General features: G+C 39.5%; 1 protein-coding gene across 17 annotated transcripts in view; it reads left to right on the forward strand.

Annotated features, from left to right (window-relative positions):
* Positions 1–27,761, forward strand: part of Eif4g3 (eukaryotic translation initiation factor 4 gamma 3) — a 234,209-nt gene that overhangs the window by 130,100 nt on the left and 76,348 nt on the right. For 11 of the 17 annotated variants that reach the window (XM_070037719.1, XM_070037733.1, XM_070037735.1 and 8 more), the window contains 6 exons: positions 5,907–5,995; positions 12,845–13,100; positions 16,196–16,329; positions 18,616–18,735; positions 19,076–19,186; positions 25,000–25,170. In XM_070037719.1, coding sequence (XP_069893820.1) covers positions 5,907–5,995; positions 12,845–13,100; positions 16,196–16,329; positions 18,616–18,735; positions 19,076–19,186; positions 25,000–25,170 — 881 coding nt within the window. The remainder of the gene's footprint in view (positions 1–5,906; positions 5,996–12,844; positions 13,101–16,195; positions 16,330–18,615; positions 18,736–19,075; positions 19,187–24,999; positions 25,171–27,761) is intronic. The other 6 variants (XM_070037734.1, XM_070037724.1, XM_070037726.1 and 3 more) reach the window with 1 other exon arrangement.

Below are 27,761 nucleotides of genomic sequence, written 5' to 3' on the forward strand. Positions count from 1 at the left end.
ATACCCTCTACAGTCTCCCTCTGATTCTCACTTTCAGTTAAAATTATCCTCCTAATTACATAGGGTCTACTCAATACAGGTTAATAATCTATTTCAAGATGCTTAATTTTATCACATTGGGTGTTATGTAAGGCTACATATTCATAGGAACAAGGCATTAAGAAGACATTTTAGTGATCTGTTCTTCTGCCTAGCAACATTACTAATGGGTTCCAGTTCTGGGGCTTGAACTCAGGGCTTGGGCACTGTCCTTGAGCTTTTGTGCTCGAGGCTAGCCACAACATCACTTCTGGGTTTTGGGAGATTGAGTCTTGCTGACTTTCCCTCTGGGGAACCACAGTCCTCAGATCTCATCCTCCTGAGTAGCTAGACTTACAGGTTCAAGCTCCTGGTGCCTGGCTAAGACAGTGTTTAAATAGAAGTTTAAGCCACTGCTTAGTTTAGAAGAGAAACATGTTAATGTATTGTTGACCTTTGCTTTCCCTAAAGAAACTATTACAAGAAGATCAAATTAAAGTCAAAGGAAGTACAAGAAAGGAAATAACTATAGGATAGTAAATTTTTTAAATAGCTGAACAAGTTGCAAGAAAAATACATATGAAACTGAAAAGTTGTTATTGAATATCAATGTAATTAGAGTAGGCTCTGACAGTGTTTAAATATTAAAATGAGGTAAAAAATTAAATTGTCTTATAAATGTCTATTTTTGACAGAATTTAAGGGTAGATTTTTTGTTTTATTATACTTTTCTTTTTCCAATGCTAGGGCATGAGAAAGACCATCTCACACTATCTAAACTTATTAGGAAGCAGTCAGAGTACACAGTCTGTTTTTAATCTGTAATGGAAAATGTAATTATCAAGTCTACATATATGCCAAAGAGCAGTCCCCAAGCACAAACATATTATGTTATCAAAATTTTTTGCCAGTTCATCTTCACTAAAAAACTTCATGTTTTCTCACCTGTTCCTTCTATTTCACCAGTTTCTTAGATAAATCATGACATCTTCTAGATTCCCATGAGAATTTCTGAAAGAAATAAAAATGAGTAGGGGAACATACAGAATAGATTTTAGTCTATCACTAGGTTGAAGGACAGAGATACTGAATATGATAGAATCATTTAGTGCTAACGTAAAGAATCAGAAATTTAGGAAAGGAAGAAGTAAAAGAAAAATGTGAAAAATGTCAGGAATGAATGAGAAAAGTTTGAAACCAGATATGAAGAGGTAGGAACTCTCTAAAGGTTCCATTGTTGGAACATTCTATTCTTTGTACAGTCTTGTGACAATCTACTTGTGCCTCCCCCTGCCCCCACTTCAATAGTGACATGTGTTATCTTAATAAACATTCAGTTTCAGTTTGTATTGCCTCAGTACAGGAGAGATCTGGAGTTTTGACACATTAATCTCAAGTCCTCAATCTAGGAAGTGGTTCTTGTATTCCAAAATAATGGAGAGCTAGAAGGGAGACTTTATAATCAGAGTCTTATACCTGGCTTTTATATAATCACATACCTTTGGCCTTTTCTGCTCAATTCAGACTCTTTCACATCTCTCATTCTTTTTTTGTTTGTTTGTTTGTTTTTTTGGTGGGGAGGGATAGGGCTTGAACTCAGTGCCTGGGCTCTGATGCTGCTTTTTTTGGCTCAAGGGTAGTGCTCTAGGGCCCCATTGCCTTCTCATTCTTGTTATCAGATTGTTAGAAGAAAATTCTAAATCTCCTTTCAACCCCAAAAGTAGTCTTGGAACATAGAAAAGCAAAACAAAACCAAAAAGTACCTGTTTTATTGTTGAATAAACATTAAAAAACTTGCAGTATAAACCACAGGTAACCAACTATAATGACACTACAGACTAAAAGAAATCTTTTTTATAGAGCCAGGCAGATAATAGTCCATGTTCTCTTTTATTTTTATTTTAGTATTTTAGGTTATTATTTGGTGTTTTGAGACATGGTCTCACTATGTAGCCCCAGTTGGCTTTTTTTTTTTTTTTTTTTTTTTTTTTTTTTTTTTTGTGGGGCCTGAACTCTGCCTGGGCACTGTCCCTCAGCTCTTCAGCTCAAGGCTAGCGCTCTACCACTTGAGCCACAGCGCCACTTCCAGCTTTTTCCGCTTATGTGGTGCTAAGGAATCAAACCCAGGGCCTCATGCATGCAAGGCAAACACTGTACCACTGAGCCACCTTCCCAGCCCCCCAGTTGGCTCTGAACATCAGATCCTCTTGCTCCAGCCTCCTAGCTTTCTGAGTTCCTCTGTGCACCTCCACACCTCCATATGTATTCTTTTTTTTTTTTTTTTTTTTTTTTGGGTCCAGTCGTGGGGCCTGAACTCTGGGCCTGGGTGCTGTCCCTCAGCTCTTCAGCTCAAGGCTAGCGCACTACCACTTGAGCCACAGCGCCACTTCTGGCTTTTTTCTTTTTGCTTATGTGGTGCTGAGGAATCGAACCCAGGGCCTCAGGGATGCAAGGCAAGCACTCTACCACTGAGCCAACTTTCCAGCCCCTCCATATGTATTCTTAATGCAACCATCTTGTCCTCAATGTTTTTACCAAATTAGTTTACCCTAAATTCTCCCCAGTTTTGGTACCTATGTATTAATTAATAGCTTTTTCTTAAATGAAAATTAGTTTCTTAAATCATTGTGAAATGATCCTTAATACTTAGGTATTGGCTCCCAGGCTCTTGAAGGGTCCTGAGTTAACAGTGCAGATAAAAAGCTTCTTTTGCTTTTTTTTTTGTGTGTGTGTGTCGGTTGTGGGGCCTGAACCCTGAGCCTGGGCACTGTCCCTCAGGTCTTCAGCTCAAGGCTAGCTCTCTACCACCTGAGCCACAGTGCCCCTTTTGGTTTTCTGGTCATTAATTGAAGATAAGAGTCTTTCAGACTTTCCTTGCCCAGGCTGGCTTTGAACCATAATCCTCAGATCTCAGCCTCCTGAGTAGGTAGGATTACAGGCATGAAACACCAGCGCCTGGCTTAAAATTAGTTTTTTAAACCACATACTTTGTGTGTGTGTGGGGTTGCGAATAGGAATTGAACTGTGCGCCTGGGTGCTGTCCCTCAGCTCTTCAGCCCAAGGCTAGGGCTCTACTACTTGAGTGCCATTGCCGGTTTTCTGGTGGTATATTGGAAATAAGAGTCTCACAGTCTTTCCTGCCTGCGCTGGCTTTGAACTGTGGTCCTCAGATCTCAGCCTCCTGAGTAGCTAGGATTACAGGCGTTAGTCACTAGTGCCTGGCTCTAAAACCATGCACCTTTTGCTCTTTTACGGTTCTTCAATGTGTTATTTTTTAAACTTTAATTGTACCTTTTATAACTTGCTTTGAAATTACCTTTTTTCATAATTATAATGAATTCTAAGCAGCAGGAACAAAAATTTTCAGACTGGACATGTAGATAGAGGTTTTGGCAGAATTAGTTTAGCTCCTACTAAACTGTAGGGCTTAAAATGTTGTTCTCTTATAAAACAAAAGTACAGTATGTATATGACTGTAATTTTTAAATACTAGAAGGAAAATAATCCTGTGTTCATGTTATTATCAAAGATGAAACAGGATTTTTTTTGTGGCTTGCTTTCTGTGCTGTGTAACAGTTGTTCATTGGATATATGTTGTGTGTGTGCGCGCATGTGTGTATGTTGGTTGGTCCTGGGGCTTGAACTCAGGGCCTGAGCACTGTCCCTGGTCTTTTGTGCTCAAGGATAGTGCTTTGTCACTTGAGTCTCAGACTTTCCTGCCCAGGCTGGCTTTGAGCTATAATCCATAGATCTCAGTCTTCTAAGTAACTAATGTTATGGGTGTGAGCCACTGAGACCCACCTGGCTTGGATATATCTTTTATGTGTGGTGCTGGGGAGTCCACAGTCTTTTGTTTATGATTAGAAAAAAAGACTAACTCATTTACATGAGGGGACATTTTTGCCAACCATAGGAGTAATGTCTGCTATCCTACTTAGTAGGCAACATTTCTGACTTCTGTCAGACTTGATTATAATATTCTATCTTCTCAGTTTGAATGGATTGAGAAATACCTAGGAAGTTAGTAAAGCACATTGAGCCATAAATGGAAAAAGCTAAGTGAAATCACAGATGGGCCCAGAGTTCATGCTGTGATATTGGCAAAAAAATAAAAAAAAATTAAAATTCTCATGGGACAAGTCTTTTTTCAGCCTCTCTTAAGGTCTGGATTTTAGGACTGCTACACAAAGATTGTAAGTTGTACATGATGCTTTAATGAAAGATAAGATGTATACACTGTCTTTTCTTTGGGAATGCTAGTAGGATCTGTTTGGGCGGCCAGTGTAGCTAAGTGGTTTTCTAGCAAATGTGAGATCCTGGGTTACAGTCCTACCTAGTATTACTATTACTAATAATATTTCACAGAATTGCTATTGTTTGTTCAGTTAACAAAATTGAGTGCAATTGACTATAAAGGAAAGAACAAATTTATGACTGTCTCTTAAGTCTAGCATCCTCAGTTTTATTTTGCCCTATAAATCATGGAGTCTTCTTCCTCTCTTCTCCTCCCTTGTTTCCTCTCTTTCTCTCTACCTCACTCTCCCTCCACAGACCTTTCCCCTACATCTTGCCTACCCCCAGCACTGCTTGCTGTTAACCCAAATTTTACTGCATCTCCTGATCAGTAGTACTACGACAGTAGCTTGCATTGTACACTGTCATTTGGCATTAGATCTCTATACTCTGTACTAAAAAAACAACTACTGTTTCCCTACTTGGATTCAGTGGTTTACCTTGGATCAGCCAGAAAGGAAGAATAACAGCTGATCTAATAGTTCCTCTTCATTCTGATTTCTGAGGGGAAGAGTAAAGAAAATGTGGTTTGAGGTATGTCATGAAGATTTACAGTTTATTTTTTGTTGTTGTTGTTGTTACTCTTGTTGCTGTACTGTTGTTAAATGTCTCATTTTCCTTGTTCTTCACACGCTACTTAGTATGTTCTATCTGTATAATATTTTCTACTTACTATGGTTTTATATACACATGTTAAGTAAATTATTATGTTTCATAGGCTGGATGAATTTTTAAAATTCTTTTGGAAATGTTAGTCACTGGTAGAGCTCTTGCTGGAATGCCTAAGGCCTTAGGTTTGTATCCTAGCATAACAACCCTAGAGAGAGATGGGTTGGGGGAGAACAAAAGACCTTTGTAAATTCAATCTTTATCTGTAGTTACTTAGAATAATCCAGTACATAGTACCTATTTTTCCAGCTCTACCACCACTGTGAAAAAACTTAGACCTGATGACATTTATTTTAAAGGAAATGAGCCTCCTATCCAGTGAAACTTGACTTGAGGTGCCATTTTGTCATCTAGAAAAATTTTAAATAACTAAATTCTGAACATAATGTTTTCTTACAATCTACAAGAATCTTCACTGTCTAAATTTCATTGTTGAATTATGCAGGGGCATGAGAAGTGTAAATTGTTTAAGGTCACATAGTTAATAGAAGTAGACCCAAGTTTTGAATTGGCTCACGAGCCAGTTTGAATATCTCTGATCTGAAGTACCTGGGACTGGAAGTATTTCTAATTCTAAAATATTTGTACCCAGTATGCTGATCAAACAGTCTTAATCAGAAAATCTGAATGCTTTAGAGTTTGGATTTTGGATTTTCAGATTAGTGATGCCCAGTCCCACCAGAATTATGAACCAGATGTGCCCTGTCCTCATGTAAGAGGACCCAAAGCTTTTGAATTTATGTCTAAGACATTGTGTCATCAAAATCTCTGGGCTACATTTCCATACTTGTTCACTTGATGATCCAACTCTCTTCTATATAAAGATTAATTCCCTTTTATTATGCTGAATGTAAATATCACTTAAGCCCAATAATTCCCATCATGATTGTGCAGTAGTAACTAACAGGTCTCATCTTATATTTCAGTGCAAACAGTTATTAATGCACCAAAGATGTGGAAGAAACCAAAAGACCATAACCGAACCACTGAAGAGGTGTTGGAGGCAGAATTGGAGGTAAGTAGCAGCAAGTATCTTTAGCTCACTGTCGATTGTCTTTTCATATGGCATGTTTATATATGGTATTTAAAAGATAGTATTTTTCCAGCACAACTTGATATATCTAAGTTTGAAGCTAATTTTCTTTGTACTATAGAGTTTTTAAAAGATTTTTAATAACATGCTTAGTTTCATTGAATTCAAAAATCCATCTTCTAAATGGCAACCTTTTGGGCCTAGGCACCATGGCTCAGGCCTGTCACACCAGCTACTCAGGAAGTGAAGATCAGGAGGATTACAGTTTGAGGCCAGCCCCAACAAAAGCTAATGAGTCCTCCATCTTTGCCAGTGGGTTGGGCATGATAACTAACATATGCCTATTATTCCATATCCTACTTACTCGGTAAGTGTAAGTAGGATTGTGGTCCAGGCCAAGTGGGGTGGAGGGGATCCATCTGAGAAATTACTGAATCTTTAAAAGGGGTAGGCTGTAGTATCAGTGGTGGAATGGTTAAGCACAGGCCTGAGTCCAAACCAAACCCCAGTGCCACTCAATAAATAAATAAATATTTATTTATTTATTTATTTATTTATTTATTTATTTATTTATTTATTTATTTATTTATTTTTGGGTCTGGTCGTGGGGCCTGAACTCTGGGCCTGGGCGCTGTCCCTCAGCTCTTCAGCTCACGGCTAGCGCTGTACCACTTGAGCCACAGCGCCACTTCCGGTTTTTTTTTTTTTTCTGCTTATGTGGTGCTGAGGAATCAAACCCAGGGCCTCATGCATGCAAGGCAAGCGCTCTACCACTGAGCCACCTTCCCAGCCCAATAAATAATTTTTAAATGAGCTAATGGTTCAAGTGACCAAATACTATAAGGATATAAGGATACTACAAGTCCTGGATTTAATCCCTAATATCTGCCTGACCAGAAGGCCAAATTTTTACTCTTCCCCTTTTCCTAATTGAAAATTTCTTTTTTTGGGGGGTGGGGGTGGGGGTGTTTGGGCGTGGGGCCTGAACTCTGGGCCTGGGCGCTGTCCCTTAGCTCTTCAGCTCAAGGCTAGTGCTCTACCACTTGAGCCACAGCGCCACTTCCGGCTTTTTTCTTTTTTCTTATGTGGTGCTGAGGAATCGAACCCAGGGCCTCATTTGCAGTGATGGTAAAGTATACCAGTACAATAGAGGGAGATCTAGAAGCTGCATCCAGTAATAAAACTTCTTCATGTCATTTGTCTATCTTTAAATAAGCCTTACCAAATTTTACTGTAGGTTAAAAAATAGCCAACCTCAAGAAATTATGTGAGGAAGAAGGAATCTGGTCCTAAAAGTTACCATAATCATTCCATAGTTTGTGATCTCCATGTCCTTTGGGTTACATATGGAAGTTTATCTTTAAGCTATTCTTTTGCTTTTTGTTTTATTTTGTTGGTCCTGTGTTTTGTGGTGTAACTTGCCTGGCTTTGAACTTGGAATCTTTCTGCCTTGGCCTCTGAAGGTGCTGGGATTACAGGTGTGCACCACCACATCTTGATTTTTAAGCTGTTCTGTTTTTGTTTGGGGTTTTGGTTTTTTGCTTTTTTGTTGTTGTTGATTTGAGGCAGGACCTTATTATATAGACTAGGCTGGCTTGGATGATGTCCTCCTGCCTTAGCCTCCTGAGTTCTGGGATTACAAAAAGGACCACCGTGCCTGACCTTAAGCTGTTTTTATAATCTACTAAAATAACTTTTCCTGAAGATAAAATGATAATATTTAAATGATTACATTTAAGATATATAAATTATCTAAGGTAACTTTAAGTGAATTTACATCATAAGATTTTTTTTCCATCTATTGAAAATACTTTGCTGCAGCTAACAGCTAACAACTACTTCTCTTGTGCCACCATTACCTTAATATGATGCTCTGTTGATGTCACAGTTAACCCCATAGCAACCACTAAAAAGTTGCATTGATGTGATTTCATTGTGGGTATCAGGGTAAGATTTGGCACTGTTAGTAGAGGTACAAGTAGTTGATGTATTCTTGCAGCTTAACCAGAAAATGCTGTTCCTACAGAGAATAAAATACTTTCTAGAGACATGGGAATCACATATATTTCTATATTTCTGGTATGCCTATAAGCTTCCTAAACTAGTTTCTCTTTAGATTCAAAGAGGAGTTTTTTCTTCCTTTGTGTCTCCTATTCCTTTGATCGATGGCTACATTTCATAAGAGCTATAAAGCTATTATTAACTGGGTGGAATAGAACTTCCTACCTTCAAATGTTCATCCTATCCTTTTGCCTAGATTGATATCAGAGTAATTTGATATGATTTCCTAAAACAGCAAACTTTTCCCATGAAGTATGAATGGTAAATATTTAGACCTGTTGTTAACTCTTCAATTCTGCTTCTTTAGCCCCAAAGCAGTCCATGTATAAATGAGTGAATTATGATTATATTCCACTAAAATTTAGTTGGTGGATACTGGAATTTGAATTTGTATATTATGAAAACATTATATTAAAATAACCATTTTTATCTTGCATGCTTTACAAAAAAGTCATAGGTCAGAAGTGGCCCATAAGGGCTGGGAAGGTGGCTCAGTGGTAAAGCACTTGCCTAGCATGCATGAGGCCCTGAGTTTGATTCCTCAGAACCACATAAGCAGAAAAAAAAAAAGGCAGAAGTGGTGCTATAGCTCAAGTGGTAGCGCACTAGCCTTGAGCTGAAGAGCTGAGGAACAGTGCCCAGGCCCAGAGTTCAGGCCCCACGACTGGACCCCCCCCCCAAAAAAAAAAGTGTCCCATAAATCAGTTTTCTATAATTGTTTTAGCTTATTGTTCTCTAATATGAGAAGTTAAGTCATTTCTTGACCTTCTGGCTAACAGAAGAAGCCACTTTTGTTTCCTAATCTTCTAGTTTACAAATAAAATTTAATAAGTATTTGTTCATTTTTCTTTAGAAAATCTAATCTTGTACAGTTCCTAATATAATTTTTAGAGTAGCTTATTAAATATTAGATGCCTCATTGCCACTGATGAGGTGTACTCCCTTTCTTATATTTTTCAGCCTTTAAAAAAAAAATGTAGCCTTCCAAGTGTTAGTGGCTCATGCCTATAATCCTAGGTATTCAAGAAGCTGAGATCTGAGGATCTCAGTTTGAATCCAACCTGGGCAGGAAAGTCAGGGAGACTCATATCCAATTAACCAGCAAAAGCTAGAAGTAGAACTGTGCCTTAAGTGGTAGAATACGAGCCTTGAGCAAAAACACTAAAGGGCAGTGCCAAAGCCCTGAGTTCAAACCCTAGTGCTGGCATACATGCGTGTGGGCGTGGACACAATACAGTCAACTCGTTTTGAGGCTTTTGTTATTGTTGCTGTTGTTACATCATTACAAATATTTTATCTTTTTAATTACAGCCAATATGATGAAAGATTTTCAGTGAATATCACTGTTTAAGCATTTTAATTTTATTTAGAAACTTTTAGACAGTTCATCAAGCATTACATCCTTAGTTGTCAGAATGTTTTTCTTATACTTGGAAAACTTACTGTGTTGAGGGTTGAGAGTATGGAAGCTCACGGTACAATGCCTGTTTAAGCAAATGTGAGGCTCTGAGTTCTAAGCACAGGACTGCTGAGAAAATCACCTTTGCTTTCCAAGTAGCAAGGATTATAGGCATTTGCTATCATACCTGGGTTAGGGTTTTCTTTTAATTTTCTTGCCAATTATGGGTCTTGAACTCAGGGAGAGGGGGAGTCTGGGCACTGTTACTAAGCTTGTATGTGTGTGTGTGGGTGTGTGCATGCACATGTGAGTCTTGAGGCTTGAACTTAGGGTCTGGTGGTATCCCTGAGGTTTTTTGCTCAAGGCCAGAATTCTCCCATCCTTTTAGTCACAGCTCCACTTCTGGCCTTCTGGTGATTAATTGGAGATGAGTTGAGACTGCCTTTAAACATCAATCCTCAAATCTCAGCCTCCTAAATAGCTAGAATTATAGGCATGAATTGCTGGCACTTGGCCTGACACTTACATTTTGAGGTTAAGTTTGACTTTTATTTCTCCCCAACTGACTTGGAACTTCTGAACTGCAGCTCTCTCTTTGTCTTATAGGCAGGCACCATCATACCTATCAGATGTTTATTTGGTTTTGTTGGTACTGGAGTTTGAACTCGGTTTCATACTTGCCCTTACCTCAGAGACACCTCTAGATGTGTGTGTGTGCGTGTGTGTGCGTGCGCGTGCGTGCATGTCTGCCTGTGTGTGTATGTGAGATGTTATTTTAAGGATAGGGTCTTAGATGATTCCTGGATACAGTTAGTACATAGCACCTCATCTAGATCTTTGTTGAGATTAGGTATATAAACTTTTTCTGCCTGGCTTGGCTTGGAGAAACAATTCTCCCCCCCCCCCCCCATCCCCCTTTTCAGGGTAGATCGTGGGACTTGAACTAAGGGTGTGGGCACTGTCCCTAAGCCTCTTTGTGGCCAAGGCTAGCACTTTACCACTTGAGCCACAATGCTACTTCTAGTTTTTGAGTGGTTAGTTGGAGATAAGTCTCCTACAGGAACTTTTCTGCCTGGGCTGGCTTTGAACCACAATCCTCAGATCTCAGTCTCTTTAGTAGCTAGGATTACAGGCATGAGCCACCGATGCCCAGCTAATCCTTGTTGGGTACTTCTGGCTCACGCCTACAGTCCTAGCTACTCAGGAAGCTAAGATCTGAGGATCACAGTTCAAAATCAGCCTGGGCAGAAAAGTTACTGAGACTCTTACCTCCAATAAACTACTCAGACAAAACAGGAGTGACACTGTGACTCAAGTGGTAGAGCACTACCCGTGAGCACAAAAAGGCTCAAGGACAGCACTCAGGCCCTGAGTTGAAGTCCCAGGACAGGCAAAAGAGTGGGATGTAAAGAATAGGATCCCTACAATTTGTGATTCTCTCATGTCTCTGCTGCCCAAGTAGTTGGGATTATAGACATGAGTGACTGAGCTGCCACTTCTTAGACTGTGATATTCTTGATTATTTATGATTCTTTATCAATAAATCTGTCTTTCTCCATGTTTAAAAGATACTTTCTTCTAAAAGAATTTCAGAACAAAGAAATCATTTCCAAATACTTTGTTAGATTATGTCTGTGTTTAATTTTGTTTGAGACAGCATCTGAATGACAGGGTCAATCCTCATGCTTCAGCCTGCTGATATTCAGGATACTTTCCCTTCTCTGGGTAGGAATGTGTTTGCATGTGTTTGTGTGTGTGTGTGTTTGCAGGAACTTTGACTTTCCTTGTAGAATCAAGACTTCAACCAGCACGAGCAAAATAATTCTGTAAAATCCCTGCTCAACTAAAAGCTGAACTTAGTGTGAAGACCTATCTGAAAGAGAACTACCAAAAAAAATCAGGGCCAGAGGCATAATCAGTACTTTAAGAGCACATGCTTAGGAAGTCTAAGATCATCACGTTGAACTCCAGTACTACCAAAAATAAAAATCAGTTTCTGCTGAATATTTTTATTTGTATCTTTTCTCTGTGATTAGATTTACAAAATTATCTCCTGTGTAATAAAGAATTTGTCATTCATTTCTTTTTTCTTTTTCTTTTTCTTTTTTCTTTGTCGGTCACGGGGGCTAAACTCTGGGCCTGGGCACTTCCTCTCAGCTCTTCAGCTTAAGGCTAGCTCCCTACCACTTCAGCCACAGTGCCATTTCTGGCTGTTTTCTGCTTATGTGGTGCTGAGGAATGGAACCCAGGGCCTCATGCATGCGAGGCAAGCACTCTACCACTGAGCCAACTTCCCAGTCCATGTCACTCACTTCTTAAGCATAATTCTATAAGTAAGGTAAAGTACTTCCCGGCATATAGGATGCCCTTTCACACAATGCTGTGCTAAGCAAACCCTAATTTTTACTTCTTCTAGTATGAAGTTATTGGATCCTTTTTCCTCTAAGTTCTTGTTCCAGAGTATTGTTATCATAGTCCCCACCTTCATAATGAAAAAAGAGAGACCTAAATTTCATGGTAAACTTTACTGAATAGAATTGTGATCTCTCACGAAGCCCTTAGAAAGCTATCTTCTTTGATACTAACATGAGATACCTAATCAGAAATAATCTAAGGTATAAATTCAATTCTTCCTTTCTTCTAAAAATATATTTGAACTGGGCAATGTGGCTCATGCCTATAGTCCTAGCTACTGAGGAAACTGTGATATGAGGGTTGTGATTCAAAACCATATTGTGAGACTATAATTAACTACCAAGTAAAGCTATGATTCAAGTGGTAGAGCACTAGCCTTGAGCACAAAAGCTCAGAGACAGCACCCAGGCTGTTCAAGCTCCAGTCCTGTCATAGATAGATGAATGTTGTGTGCTTATGTGCTGACTTTAACTAATGAGCCTCCTTGTCATATGAGAAGTGTTTGTCTTTAGAGAACTTAGATCTTTAGTTACCCCAAGATCTTGTTTCTTTCCAAAGTACAGCTCTAAAATATACTCTCTAGTGTTTCTTTTTATATGTGCTGAGTTTAGTGGCAAGAGGAGTGCTTGTTTTAGATTTCTGACTAGAACTCTTTCATGTTCATTAAGTTCCAAGGATTAACAGTTCTTTCTATTCTAATCTTTGGTACATTTTAGATTCATTAGTCACATGTTCAAGCATTTCAGTAGCTATTTGAATTGTATGCCTTATCCCATGTGGGGAAATGAGTAAAGTGTTTTTTTAAAAACTCATCATTCTAATATTGTATACTGAGCACATGGGCATTCTTATCTTGAGTGGCACATTTTCTTATGTTTTTGAGAGGGTAAGTATAGGTCTTCACGTATATTTACACTTGAAAAAAGAAATAACATCTGTGCTCACTTATGTTTTAGCCTAAAGCAGAAGAGGAGCTTTCAATTGACAGACCACTTGAATCTGAACAAGATAAAATGAGCCAAGGGTTTCATCTTGAGAGACACCCCTCTGATCTAAAAAGAGTGAAAGCTATGGAAGAAAATGGAGAAGAATCTGAGCCTGTACGTAATGGTGCTGAGAATGTTTCTGAGGGTGAAGGAATAGATGCTAATCCAAGCTCTGTTGATAATAATCCAGGCTCTGCTGATGGGGTCACATTCCCATTTAAGCCAGGTAAGTTTATCCCTGTCTTCCTGAGTGCCTCTTCCCTTCTCCCTTCCCTCTGTTATTATAATCCTAAAGAAATAGTGCCTTCTCATAGAGGTAGGGGATAGAAGGAAGAGATTCATCACGTGATAATATTTGCGGTATGCAGAGATGAACATCAGTGTCTAGCAAATCTTCATGGATAGAAATTGGTATCTGATGCAGGCATTCCAGGACTTTTACTAGCATTGGAAGAGCAGCTGCCAAAGAGAGGCCAACAGTGCTAGGGTGTTAGAATTCAGTAAGAGAAATTTAATTTCATCCATTTGAATTCAAAGAGATAGTGTAGATATGCCGTGTTCCCTTAGATGCTCTTTTCTGAAAGTTCAGTTTAGTGACAGGAATTACTAAAGAATTTTCTCTGTAAATCAGCCAAGCAGTATGACTGGATTATTGGAAGCCTGAAATATGGCTCAAAGTGGTAGAGCACTAGCCTTGAGCAAAAAGACCTCAGAGACAGCCTAGGCCTTGAATTCGTTCAAGCCCCACACCAAAAAAAAAAATAAAATGAAAGCCAGGTGCCAGTGGCTCACTCATGTAATCCTAGTTACTCAGGAGGCTGAGATCTGAGGATCGTGGTTCAAAGCCAGCCCGGGCAGGAGAGACCGTGAGACTCCTATCTCCAATAAACCACCAGAAAACCAGAAGTGACGCTGTGGCTCAAGTGGTAGAGCGCTAGCCTTGAGCTGAAGCTCTCAGGGACAGCGCCCAGACCCAGGTTCAAGCCCCACGACCCAAAAATTAATTAATTAATTAAAACAAATAAAATAAAAATAGAGTGATGTTCAGAGTAATAGAACCCAGTATTTTGAAATCACTTTTGTAAATGTAAACTCATACAAAATCACCAAGTACCTGTAGCCACTACCAATCCTTTGTTAGAAAATTGAGATTATATTGCAATGTTTAAAATGTTTGTTTGTTTGTTTGCTGTTCCTGGGGCTAGAACTCTGGGCCTGGACATTGTTCCTGAGCTTCTTTTGCTCAAAGTGAGCACTCTACCATTTGAACCAAGTGCCATATACAGCTTTTTTTAGTTTATTGGAGATAAATTCTCACAGAGGGCTGGGAAGGTGGCTCAGTGGTAGAGTGCTTGCCTGCATGCATGAGGCTCTGGATTCGATTCCTCAACATCACATAAGCAAAAAGGAAAAAAGCCAGAAGTGGCGCTGTGGCTCAAGTGGTAGAGTGCTAGCCTTGAGCTGAAGAGCTGAGGGACAGTGCCCAGGCCCAGAGTTCAGGCCCCACGACCGGACCCCCCTCCGCCCCCCCCCCCCCAAAAAAAAAGAGTCTCATAGAATTTCTTTCTCAGGCTGGCTTCGAATCACGATTCTCAAATCTTAGCCTCTTTTTGAGTTTTATTTATTTATTTTTGCCAGTCCTAGGGCTTGACCTTAGGGCTTAGGCACTGTCCCTGAGCTTCTTTTGCTCAAGGCTAGCACTCTACCATTTGAGCCACAGCACCACTTCCACCCTTTTCTGTTTATGTAGTACTGAGGAATCGAACCAAGGGTTTCTTGCATGCTAGGCAAGCACTACCACTAAGCCACCTTCCCAGCCCCAAAGTTTAGCCTCTTGAGCAGTTAGGATTACAGGCTTGTGCAAGAGCACAATTAGAAAGCCCAACTGTAATTGACCAACTAACTTTGACCTGTGGAATATAGTATCCAGCACTAAAGTTGTGCAAATTTTATTTTAAAATTTAGATGCTATATGCTACTTTTTAGTATATGATGTTATAAGGTAATAAGGATTTTTGAAACTAAACTTCTTACGGACTGTTTGTAGGCCTATAACCTCCACAATAGGAACTGGTAGTAGATGATCCAGTCTGCTACTATGATGTGACCTGGTGCTTCATTTTGATAAGAGTTTTGTTAATTTAAATAATCATGGCTTTTATTTAACAAAACCTTTTGTAGGCGTTCTCCAGTTTTATATAATAAGAATGGGATTGAATAGTGATAACTGGTACAATACTAATAGTAGCAAGGTTAAAGTGCTATGATTTTTTTTTAAAAAAAATGTAAAATTTATATTTAAAATGTTAGCTAAGCTGGGCCTAGTGGCATACACCTCTGTAATCCTAGCTCTAGGAGGCTGAGGCTGGAAGATGGAAAGTTCCAGGCTATACTGCAGATATGTGTATGTATCTGGTTAGCCTTCTCATTATCTTTGGTTTTGTGTGCAAGGGGGTGGTTGTGGGGTTTTTTGGTGTGTTTTGTGTCGCTAAAATAACATTGCTATGTGAACACCAAAAGTATCCTTTATGTCCAGGGCCCAAAGCTCATTTAATATGCAAAGTAGTTTCTTCTTGTTTCACAGTTTTAATATCCAAAAGTATCAGAAGAAAATGAAAGGTAGTAGTTTAAAGTCTTTACATGTCGGGACTGGGAAGGTGGCTCAGTGGTAGAGCACTTGCCTTGTATGCCTGAGGCCCTGGGTTCGATTCCTCAGCACCACATAAGCAAAAAGAAAAAAGCTGGAAGTGGCACTGTGGCTCAAGTGGTAGAGTGCTAGCCTTGAGCTGAAGAGCTGAGAGACAGCGCCCAGGCCCAGAGTTCAGGCCCCACAACCGGATCCCCCCAAAAAAATAAAAAAGTCTTTACATGAGCTAGTTGTGATGGCTCAAAGCTATAATCCTAGCTACTTGTGGAGGTGAAGATCCAGAGGGTTTGAGGTTACAGGCCAATTAAGGCAACAAAGGATTTGTGAAACCTGATCTCAATTATTGGTGCAGTGGCATGTGCCTGTTATCCTGTTGTGAAAGTATACTGGCTGTGCAAAGTGCCTAGCACTGTTGATCCTCAGTAGTGCTGGGCAACACAGTGGAAGGATTGAAACTCAGGCATTAAAGAAGAATCTAACTCAGAAAATAACAGTTCAGAAAGGGACTTGATAGTTAACTCAAATGGTAGAGTGCCTGCCTACCTCCCAAAAATTGTTCATGTATAGATTAGTGTTGCTTCTGATTTTTCGGGTGTGTTTATTCATTACAAAACACAGCAGACTTTGGAGTCTGGTTTGTATGAAAAACTGTCTGCTTATATCCCTCTCTTTAGAATCCTGGAAGCCTACTGATAATGAAGGCAAGAAGCAGTATGACAGAGAGTTTCTACTAGACTTTCAGTTTATGCCAGCCTGTATACAAAAACCAGAGGGCCTGCCTCCCATCAGTGATGTGGTTCTTGATAAGGTAAGCTGCAGTGCAAATATATGAAATATGAAGAATTCTTAGGAACTGTAGACTAGATGACATTTAAATAAAAATATGTAATATTCAGACATCAGATTTTCCCAAAACATTGTTGAATTTATAGGTTTTTCCATACATTGCATACATTACTATACTTACTGGTTGTTTGCTTTAATCTTAATAAAAATTGTATTTGTTTGGAGATAGCCAAATTGATAGAAATCTTTCCTCACTCAGCTAAAGTTTCATCATTGAATATAGTAGCATTGGTGACAGGTCAGAAACCTGGGCAAGTATAGGCAGATTAAATAACTGGAAGTCATAAGTCAAATAAGGTTCATCACACATTTTTACTAACAGTTATTTCCACTGACTAAGTCCCCAATCTTACGCAATGTAGGTAGACATCCTTTCTGCTTATACATGGAATTTTTTAAATCTAGAGTTTGAACTTAATGCCTTATACTCACTTATTTTGCTTGCTTGGGCTGACACAGTACTACTTTAGCCACACCTCTAACCCTCTACATGTGGCTACACAGAAAATTAATCCAAGTGTTTATTAATTAAAAGGAATAAAGTCGGATACATCTGCTTACATAGTAAGTAAACATATAAATGTAAATCAAGGGCTGGGAAGGTGGCTCAGTGGTAGAGCGCTTGCCTTGCATGCCTGAGGCCCTGGGTTCGATTCTTCAGCACCACATAAGCAAAAAGAAAAAAAAAGCCGAAAGTGGCGCTGTGGCTCAAGTGGTAGAGTGCTAACCTTGAGCTGAAGAGCTGAGGGACAGCGCCCAGGCCCAGAGTTCAGGCCCCACGACCGGACCCAAAAAAAAAAAAAAAAAAAAAATGTAAATCAAAGATGTTGCACTACTGGTGATTTATATTTGAAGTTGTTTTGTTTTGGGCATTGCTGAGTATTGGACTCAAGGCCTGAAGCATGCTCAGGAAGTAGTCTACCCTTGAGTTATGACCCCATCCAACAGTATTTTTGGAGATGAACTATATTCCTTATTGACTGTCATAGAATGAGACACTTGTATCTAGTGGCGGTAAGCAGCAGCTGCTTATGCTAATCTTACTTTTGTTTCATTCCCATAGCAGCAGGCTTTCGTATTTCTGTGAATATATCTAAGCCCTCTCTTTTAAGTATGTCTGTGAGGATAGTTGATGACTGATGCTGGTACTACTTTTGAGGCTACTTCAATGCCTCTGAGGGCAAGTATAATACCCATTGAATTAAATTATTCTCTTAGGAAATATTTTTCTAGTCATGTCTGTAGCTAATGCCTGTAATTTGAATAGCAGAGATAAGGAGATCCAATTTTGTATATTGGATGTTGGCTCAAGTGTTAAATCATCTGCCTGATAAGCATGAAGTGAGAAGGTCAGACACTAGTGGCTTACGCCAGTAATCCTAGCTACTTAAGAGGCTGATATCTGAGGATCACAGTTCAAAGGCAGCCCAGGCAGAAAGTCTGTGAGACTCTTGCCTTCAGTTAACTTCCATAAAACCCGAAGTGGAGCTGTACCTCAAATGGTAGAGTACTAACCTTGAGCAATAATAAAGTTCAGGGAGTGCCCTGATCAAGAGTACAAAACCCAGAATTGGCACCAAAAAATAATACAAGACTTTTTCCTGTCTTGCTACCTTAATGGGTTTTTGTTTTGTTTTGTTTTTTTTGTTTTTGTTTTTTATGGCTTCAGTTATTTGTTGACTCTCACTGAGCTACTTAGTAGCTTTGCTGGAGTCCATCATCATGTTAGCTGTTTTTCATATCTCATAGTAACAAACAAGGCTGGCCAGGCAAAATTTTAGATGATTTGTTAGATATGTATGAAGCATAATCTTTTAAAACTTTATCCACTAGTGTACGTGCTTTACTGACCTTAAGCTGACAGGATCAAACCCCAAATGAATGATAGCATGATTCCTATAAATAAGTGTTCTGCTGTCCTAGTGTATATTCTCTTAAAAATCCAAAATTTGGCCCTATTTCAGGTCAACACAAAAATAGCTTGTCTGGTGTCGTTTACCATTCTTAGGCATCTGGTGGGTGCTGGCTGTGTTTTGCCTCACTTTGAAAACTTGACCACATGTTGTCCTAAAGATTTTGAGGCAAGCCCAGAAGAAGCTGCCATGTCTCAGGTTGGAATTATAATTTCTTAGAAGCCATGCTTACTTGTACGTTAGCTATTAACTTTGTTTTAAGTTTAGGTTAATTTTCTGGCACTGCATACTGTAGAACATGTGTATCTTAAACGCTCCTTTGCTTCTTCATGCAGATCAACCAACCCAAATTGCCAATGCGAACTTTGGATCCTCGGATTTTGCCTCGGGGACCAGACTTCACTCCAGCCTTTGCAGATTTTGGAAGGCAGACACCTGGTGGAAGAGGTGTGCCTGTAAGTGCAAATTCCCTACAACTGAATTGCTTAGAACACTGTCCTAATAGCAAGAAAGTCGTTTTTGCTTACGGATTTCTGTAATGAAGAAGTAGAAGACTCTTAGGCACTCCTTTCCATAGGAATATTAAAGCAAATAAAAACATTTTTCTTATTTTCACTTGAAAGAGCTAGTATATGTTGATTTGATCTTGTATTTTTTCACTTATATATTTTCACTTGAAATGACCTGCAAATAGGTTTAAAAATAGAGCCACCCTTTATAGGATTCCTGTCCTGGTAACTGCAGATCTCTGATGACATGGAGCTAATAGTGGTCTCTTTGTCTTTGTTTCTACAGATTTGCAAAGTGCAGAGCAGGCATGGATTGCCAATGCTGGAACAGAGCAAAGCCCCAAGTTGCACTCCACTGGCGATGTCGCACCCACCCCTGAAGGGCCTGCCTCTAGGGGTGCGCTGAATCTTTGTGTTGTTGTTTTTTTTTAATCAAAACAATAGTCTGTGGTCTTATATAAATTTTTTTGGTTTGCTCTTCTCACTGTAGGTTGTGCAGTTAAAAAGTAGACAATTTACATCCATAAAAGAATATTGGTAGCTTGCAGATTGCCACTACACCTGCAGTGGCAGGCTCTTCAGCGGAGGAAGTGGCATCACCAGTGGAGTTATGCTGGGGCACTGCACTGTGCAGGATTCAGCAGGCTCTGCCTACTCCATGCTTTGTAGATTTGCAGAAAGCATGGGAAAAGTTGCCAAATGTGTGAATACCTATGGCAGAGTGGAATAAAGCTCTCTTAATCTAATACCCGGAGGAGCCTGGGATTTAATGTATATTTCCAGATCACCCTCTTAAGAATTCTTTACTTTTTTTAATATACTTTTATTGTTATTACTAAGGTGTTGTACAGAGGTGTTACCATTTCGTAAGTCAGATAATAAGTAAATTTCCTTTCGGACAATGTTACCCCTTCCTTTGCTTTCTCTCAGTTTCCTCCTCTTGTCCCTGCCCACTAGTTCATTTACCACGTAGTGGCTGAGTACCATACCTACAGAAGTCTTTGTTTTTGTTTAAAAAAAAAAAATTAGGGCTGGGAAGATGGCTTAGTGGTAGAGTGCTTGCCTAGCATGCATGAAGCCTGGGGTTCAATTCCTTAGGACCACATAATGAGAAAAAGCTGGAAGTAGCACTGTAGCTCAAGTGATAAGAATGCTTAGCCTTAAGCAAAAGAAGCTCAGGAACAATGCCCAGGCCCTGAGTTCAAGCCCCAGGACTGGCCAAAAAAATTGTTAAAAATATTATTTATAACCAGTGCAGTGGCCTGTTCCTATAATTCTAGCTTTTTGGGAGACCAAGGGTTTGTGGTTCAAGGTCAACCCAGGCCTAATAGTTTGTGAGACTCCATTTCAACCTATGGCTGGGCATAATGGCACTGACCTGTTATCCCAGCCATTAGGGAAGCACAATGGTTAGATATATACCTATCATCCCCAAAGACTATAGGAAACATAAGAAGGAAGATTGCAGCCCAAGCTGACCCGGGTATATAGTGAGACCCTACATTGAAAATAACAAATGCAAAAAGTGGCTAGAATTGTGACTCAAGTAATAGAACCTCCTGTCTAGCAAGTTTGAGGCCCTGAGTTCAATCTCCAGCATTGTTTTTAAAAAACAGTTAAGTCTTCCAGGTAGGTGTCTGTGACCCATGTCTTTAATCCTACCAACTCAAGAAGCTGAGATCTGAGGATCACCATTTAAAGCCAGCCTGGGCAGGAAAGCCTGTGAGACTCTTACCTACAATTAACCACCAAAAATCAAGAAGTGCACTGTGGCTTAAGTGGTAGAGCACCAGCCTGGAGTAAAAAATCTCAGTGACAATACCCTGTCCTGAGTGCAAGCCCAGCACCAAGAAACAAACAATAAAAGAGTTATTTAACATGATTATTTTTATTTCCCCAATATCTTTTTATTTCTGGAATATTAACTCTTTAAACTTACTTTAAGAACAAATATCTGAACAAATGTCACATTGTAGATATTTGAACCTGATTATTTACCTTCAGTTAAACACTGAAAGCAGTTGGATACAAAACTACAGAATAGAAATGTCATTATCTTAAAGACCTCTGTGTGGGGCTGGGAAGGTGGCTCAGTGGTAGAGCGCTTGCCTTGCATGCCCGAGGCCCTGGGTTCAATTCCTCAGCACCACATAAGCAAAACGAAAAAAGCCGGAAGTGGCACTGTGGCTCAAGTGGTAGAGCGCTAGCCTTGAGCTGAAGAGCTGAGGGACAGCACCCAGGCCCAGAGTTCAGGCCCATGACCGGACCGCGCCCCGCCCCCCCCCACCCCCCACCCCAAAAAAAGACCTCTGTGTATGTGACATGCAAAAGTTGAAATTTAACATTTATCTTTTCTCTAGTGTGTATTAACACTTGTTATTTACAACTTGTTATTCATTGGCTTTCTAATAATTATAGGAAAAAGAAATAATAAGTTTATAATAAAATATCTCTTAGAATATTAAAATTGAAGCTAGGTGCCGGTGGCTCACGCCTGTAATTCTAGCTACTCAGGAGGCTGAGATCTGAGGATCACGATTCAAAGCCAGCTGGGGCAGGAAAGTTTGTGAGACTCTTACTTCCAATAAACCACCAGAAAACTGGAAGTGGCACTGTGGCTCAAGTGGTAGAGTGCTAGCCTTGAGCTGAAGAGCTGAGGGACAACGCCCAGGCCCAGAGTTCAAGGCCCATGACAAAAAAAAAAGAATATTAAATTTGGAGATTATTTTAAAATTTACTATTTTAAATTTTAAAATTTACTATTTACACACTTATCTATATGCCTATGCACAACAGATTAATGAGTTGTTATTCTTAGATATTATCTCGATATAAGATAATGTCTACAATTTATAGTTTCTCTCAAAAGATTAGCTTTCAGACCAGTCATCAGTGGCTTACACCTGTAATCATAACTACTCAGGAGGCTGAGACCTGGAGAATCATAGTTTAAAGCCACCCCAGGCAGAAAAGTCTAGTCTGCAAGACCTCATTTCTAATTAACTAGCCAAAGTTGGACTAGAAGTAGAGTTTCAATGTTGATTAAACAAGCTCAGTAAGCATTAAGCCCTTGAGTCAAGCCCTGATACTAGCCAAAGCAAAAAATAACCATCAACTTTATTTTGTTTGCTTTCCTTAAGGTTTGATATGTGCTTGCATGGTATTTTCATCATTAAGGTTCATCATAATGTTGATACCTCATGTCTTGAAATAAATAGTTATGCTTACCTGCCTCTCACTTAGCAAACATTCTTAATTTACCTAAGTTGGTATTTTGATTATACATATTGGCATGTCATTGGGCATAAATGTCTAGCATAAAAAAAGCTTTAAAAATGTACCATTGCAGCCAGGCACCTGTGGCTCACGGCTGTAATCTTAGCTACTCTGGAGGCTGAAAGCCCCTGGGTCTCCTTATCTCCAATAAACTACACTAAAAAAGGTGGAAGTGAGCTGTGGCTCAAGTGGCAGTGTTAGCCTTGAATAAAAGAAGCTCGGGGGCAGGACACAGACCCAGAGTTCAAACCTCAAGACTGGCAAATAAACATTTTGAATAAAAAACCACAGCCCCATGGGGCTAGGAAGGTGGCTCAGTGGTAGAGCACTTGCCTTGCATGCTTGAGGCCCTGGGTTGGATTCCTCAGCACCACATAAGAAAAAAGCTGGAAGTGGCCCTGTGGCTCAAGTGGTAGAGTGCTAGCCTTGAGCTGAAGAGCTTGAGGGACAGCACACAGGCCCAGAGTTCAGGCCCCATGACCAGACCAGACCCCCAAAAAAAAAACAAACAAACAAACCACAGCCCCATCTTCATAGTCTCTGTTTCTGTACCTTAAATCCTTTTTGCCAGTTGTACATGTCAACTTATAATTTCTTAACATCCCAGCATGCACTGCTTGGTATGCTCTGTAGTTGGCTTTAATAACTAGCACTCCTATTTTAAACTATCCTGAAATTATCTTGTTAAAAATATATTTTTAGGGGCTGGGAAGGTGGCTCAGTGGTAGAGTGCTTGCCTTGCATGCCAGAGGCCCTGGGTTCGATTCCTCAGCACCACATAAGCAGAAAGAAAGAAGCCGGAAGTGGTGCTGTGGCTCAAGTGGTAGAGTACTAGCCTTGAGCTGAAGAGCTGAGGGACAGCACCCAGGCCCAGAGTTCAGGCCCATGACCGGACCCCCCCCCCCAAAATACATACATACATATATATATTTTTTTTTTTTTTTATTTTTTTTTTTTTTTTAGGGCTGGTGATATGGCTATAATGGTAGTCCACCTGCCAAGCAATCTCATTCCCCTGAGTTCAAATCCAGTATTGCTTCCAACTCAAAAAAATAAAAATGCTGGAATGAATGAATATTGGTTGTGAGCAGAGAAACAGTGCAATTGTAGTCTCAATGAAATAAAAATGATGTGTTTTTAAAAGATGAATATAATTTATTTCCTACATTTACGAAATTTAAAGTATGTTAAAATTTAAACTAGTTTTACTTTCAAAGTTTTGCTTTATTAGTCATATTAATTTTTTGTGTGTTCTGGAAAATAAACCCAGAGCCATGTGCTCTGGATTTTACTGTCATTGATGATATCATGTGTACCATGGAGTGATACCCTACCCATGTGTGTGTGTGTGTGTTTGTGTGTGTGTTATACAGTACCAATTTCCAAATCATATTGAGAGCCTTGGAGTTGCTAGATAAACACTGCCAATTAAGAAGCTTTGTTCCCCATAGTTCTTAAGTAGCAGATTCTCTCTGAAAAATTTAGTTCCTCTGTCTCATAATCTACCTCTATACTCTTCTGCACCATACAGTGTTTACAAGCATTGATATTTTAGATAGTAATTCTGTCCCCAGATTTTAAATGTCACAACATTAGAGATTGATTAAAGAGCATATTAAGGGTTTAAAAGCTTAGTAGGGAGGGGAAAGTAAAGGAATAAAGGAAGGGATGTTTATGATCAAGACGCATTATAAACACATGTACAACTAATGGATATTAATAGCTAAAAGCATAGACATCTGTTGAGAACTCAAATATCTTGATAAATATTTACAAACAGTGTTTATCTTGTGTTTGTCCAGCAGTATACATATATTTTTAAAGTTTATTGTGCCACTTTTTACTTAACTTTGTTATCTTGATTGTAATTGTGCTTCTTTTGGTGATCATTGTGCCATACTGAAATGTATTGGTATTAACAGCATGAGTATAGTCAGAATCTAGCAAAAACTGGGGACTGGCAAATAGATAAATTTTGGGGGGAATAATTTAGCTGACTCATTGATGATAAAAGAAAAGTCTAATTTAGAGGTAGTATGATCCTCAATAAGGATATGATTCTGTCCACCGCGGCCCCCCCAATTGTGTGGCTTGAACTCTGGGCCTGGGCTCTGTCCCTCAGCTCTTCAGCTCAAGACAAGCACTCTACCACTTGAGCCACAGAGCCACTTCTGGTTTTCTGGTTATTTGGAGATAAGAGTCTCACAGACTTTTCTTGCCTGTGCTGGCTTTGAACCGTGATCCTGGATCTCAGCTTCCTGAGTAGCTAGGATTACATGCTTCAGAACTAGTGTCTGGCTGGAGGATGAGATTTTTGTGATGAGATTATATTCACATTTGACCTGAAAGTATAAAAATTGAGTTTCTGAAGCAGATTTGCAATGACTACTACTTACTTTATTAATTTTTGTATTTATGGGAATGATCCATCCAAAGCAATGTTTGTTTTGGGGAATAAGTGTTAATCATTTTTAATTACTTTGTTCCATTTAGGACTTCAGGGTCAAAAATTGGTAGAGAACGTTGTTGATATTTGAATGTTGATTTTATTCTGTCAATACGTCCAAAGAGATGATATAAAAAATAAAGATCAGGGTTGGGAAGGTGGCTCAGTGGTAGAGCGCTTGCCTTGCATGCCTGAGGCTCTGGGTTCAATTCCTCAGCACCACATAAGCAAAAGAAAAAAGCCGGAAGTGGCGCTGTGGCTCAAGTGGTAGAGCACTAGCCTTGAGCTGAAGAGCTGAGGGACAGCACCCAGGCCCAGAGTTCAGACCCCATGACTGGACCCAAAAATAAAATAAAATAAAATAAAGATCATGTATAATTTGAGTTACCTAATACCCAGTCTTTGCATCTCTAAGTGTTTGGTGTGATCAATACAAAGAGACCACAGTAAATTGAAAGTACTCTAATAGATGTCATATTCTTTCTTAGTTATTGAATGTTGGACCTCGGAGGTCTCAACCGGGCCAGAGAAGGGAGCCCAGAAAGATCATCACAGTTTCTGTAAAAGAAGATGTGCACTTAAAAAAGGCAGAAAATGCTTGGAAGCCCAGCCAAAAGCGAGATAGCCAAGCTGAGGATCCAGAAAACATTAAAACCCAGGTAAGTTTTTTTTTTTTTTTTTTTTTTTTTGCTTATGTGGTGCTGGGGAATCGAACCCAGGGCCTCATGCATGCAAGGCAAGCGCTCTACCACTGAGCCACCTTCCCAGCCCCCCAGGTAAGTTTTTAAAACCAATTAGGCTTTTCTTTTCCTGGCGGAACTGGAGTTGAACTCAAGGCCTCTTGCTTGCTTGGCCTAGTACTCTACCATTTTTTTTATTTATTTTATTTAATTTTATTTTTTGGTCGGTCGTGGGGCCTGAACTCTGGGCCTGGGCGCTGTCCCTCAGCTCTTCAGCTCAAGGCTAGCACTCTACCACTTGAGCGTCAGCCCCACTTCTGGCTTTTTCTGCTTATGTGCTCCTCAGGAATTGAACCCAGGGCCTCATGCATGCAAGGCAAGCACTCTACTACTGAGCCACTTTGCCAGCCCCTACCATTTTTTTTCACTCTACCATTTGAACCGTACTACCAGCTCTCCTTTTTGCTGGTTATTTTGGAGATAGAGTCTAGGGAACGTTTCTGCCTACTCTGGCTTCAAGCTGTGATCTTCCATATTTGACTATCCTGTGTAGCTAGGATTACAGGGGTGAGCTTCTGTTGATTGCCTTTTGTTTATATTTTCATTTTTCCTTGTTTATCCTGCTCTCAAAACCCTGTACTCTATGTGTATCCTGCCTTATGGTAAACTAAATAAATTCCTCTTAACTACACAATTAATTTTTATATGAAATTATATAAAGCCTTTATTCATATTTCATTGTGCATGTATATGAGTTTCCCTCTACTGTCTCCTTTCCTTGTTTTTGTTTCTAAGCCTTGGGACTGTAGTGTTGTCTTAATGTTCACAGCTATACTTAGAGGCAGACATTACAGGTCACATTCTAGCTCAGCAGTGTCTGATTCATTATATCTTTTTCTCTTACCATCAATCTTTTTTTTTTTTTTTTTTTTTTTTTTTTTTGCCGGTTGTAGGGCCTGAACTCTGGGCCTGGGCACTGTCCCCAGCTCTTCAGCTCAAGGCTAGCACAGCGCTACTTCTGACTTTTTCTGTTTGTGTGGTGCTGAGGAATCGAAACCAGGGTCTCATGCATGCAAGGCAGGTACTCTACCACTGAGCCACCTTCCTAGCCCCCATCAATCTTTTAATGTGGTAGTTGAAAGTCAACTGAGGAGTGCAGGCTCTATTATGCAAAGTTTTAATCTCAATTACAGAATGAAGATGCAGATAGTGTGATGAGCCCATGACGTAATATAAAGTTATCTCCCATATCCTTGGAGCCCAGTTAAGTGCTCAGTATTTATGTATTTGTGGTGCTGCTTCTTCCACATCTCTTTGACTCAGCACCAACAAAAGATGACTTCATACAGGGTAAATAGTTACATGGATAAACTTTGCAACAAGCTTGCTCATACTAAGTAAAGATGGAGATGACCTGTGCTATCAAAAAGCTGTGCTATCAAATCTTATTTGGCCATGCTCAAATTTCCATTTTTATTTCTCTACAAGTTGCTCTAGACATTTGCCACCAGTCCTTACTAGAACCTCTATTTTCACTGAGATCAAGTCCCTAAAATATCTCTACCTTTTTATGATTTTCCAGAAAGTTGTTTTATAAATAATGTAAGTACCTACATGTCTTATAAAGACAGTCTAAAGTTCCTTCTGAATATTTATCATTGCAGATGAAAATGTTTCGTTTTCTTATATAAGACATGTGTATTGTCTTATTTCATTAGAGAGGGAATCAATATTCTTTTGAATGAGGAAAAGAAGGCTTCAAGAGACTGGTTACCTACAGTGCCAAGGTTACTGTTAGGTAGGGACTTTACTACTTGAGTCACATCTCCAGCCAAGGGTCAGGGTTACTGAATATAGTATAGTTGTTAAAACTTGTAATAAGCCTCTCTTCACTCCATAGCAGACTTTCTCTACTAGTATAGTTTCTTATCTCAAGAACTTAGAATTTTTATGACACAAATTAGCATTAATTAACAAAGTTTTCTTTAGTGGATATTTCATAGCCAGTTCCATGGAGAATTAACAAAGTTCTTTTCACACCTGTGTACACTCATTTTTAAAAATTCTGTTTCTTCTGAAAACAGCAACTGTTTTATTCCTTCTTTTTTGCTGCTTTTATTCCCCTCTGCATAGAATTGTAGTGTGTTGCCTGTTGCTTTTGCTATTTTCTTTCTTTCCATTTTGTCAAAGCAATTGTTTTATTTTTACCCGCACTACTAGGAAGCTCAGTCTTTCATTTCTACCACTGTACTGAAACAGATTAGGAGTGACATGTAGGAGACATTTAATCACAAAATCTAGATTCCCCAACCACTTTTCTGTGGTCTGTGTGATCACTGTGTTTGTTTCACTGTGGGCTTCCTTACTTTATCCTTTCTTTTCTCCTCAGTGATACAATACACTGATTTTACTTTTTCTTTTCTTTTTCTTTTTCTTTTTTTTTTTTTTGGGGGGGGGGGTCCGGTCGTGGGGCCTGATCTCTGGGCCTGGGTGCTGTCCCTCAGTTCTTCAGCTCAAGGCTAGCGCTCCACCGCTTGAGCCACAGCACCACTTCCAGCTTTTTTCTTTTT

Source organism: Dipodomys merriami, unplaced genomic scaffold (assembly GCF_024711535.1).
Source record: "Dipodomys merriami isolate MVZ:Mamm:240054 unplaced genomic scaffold, mDipMer1.0.p SCAF_28, whole genome shotgun sequence".
Classification (NCBI taxonomy): Eukaryota; Metazoa; Chordata; class Mammalia; order Rodentia; family Heteromyidae; genus Dipodomys; species Dipodomys merriami.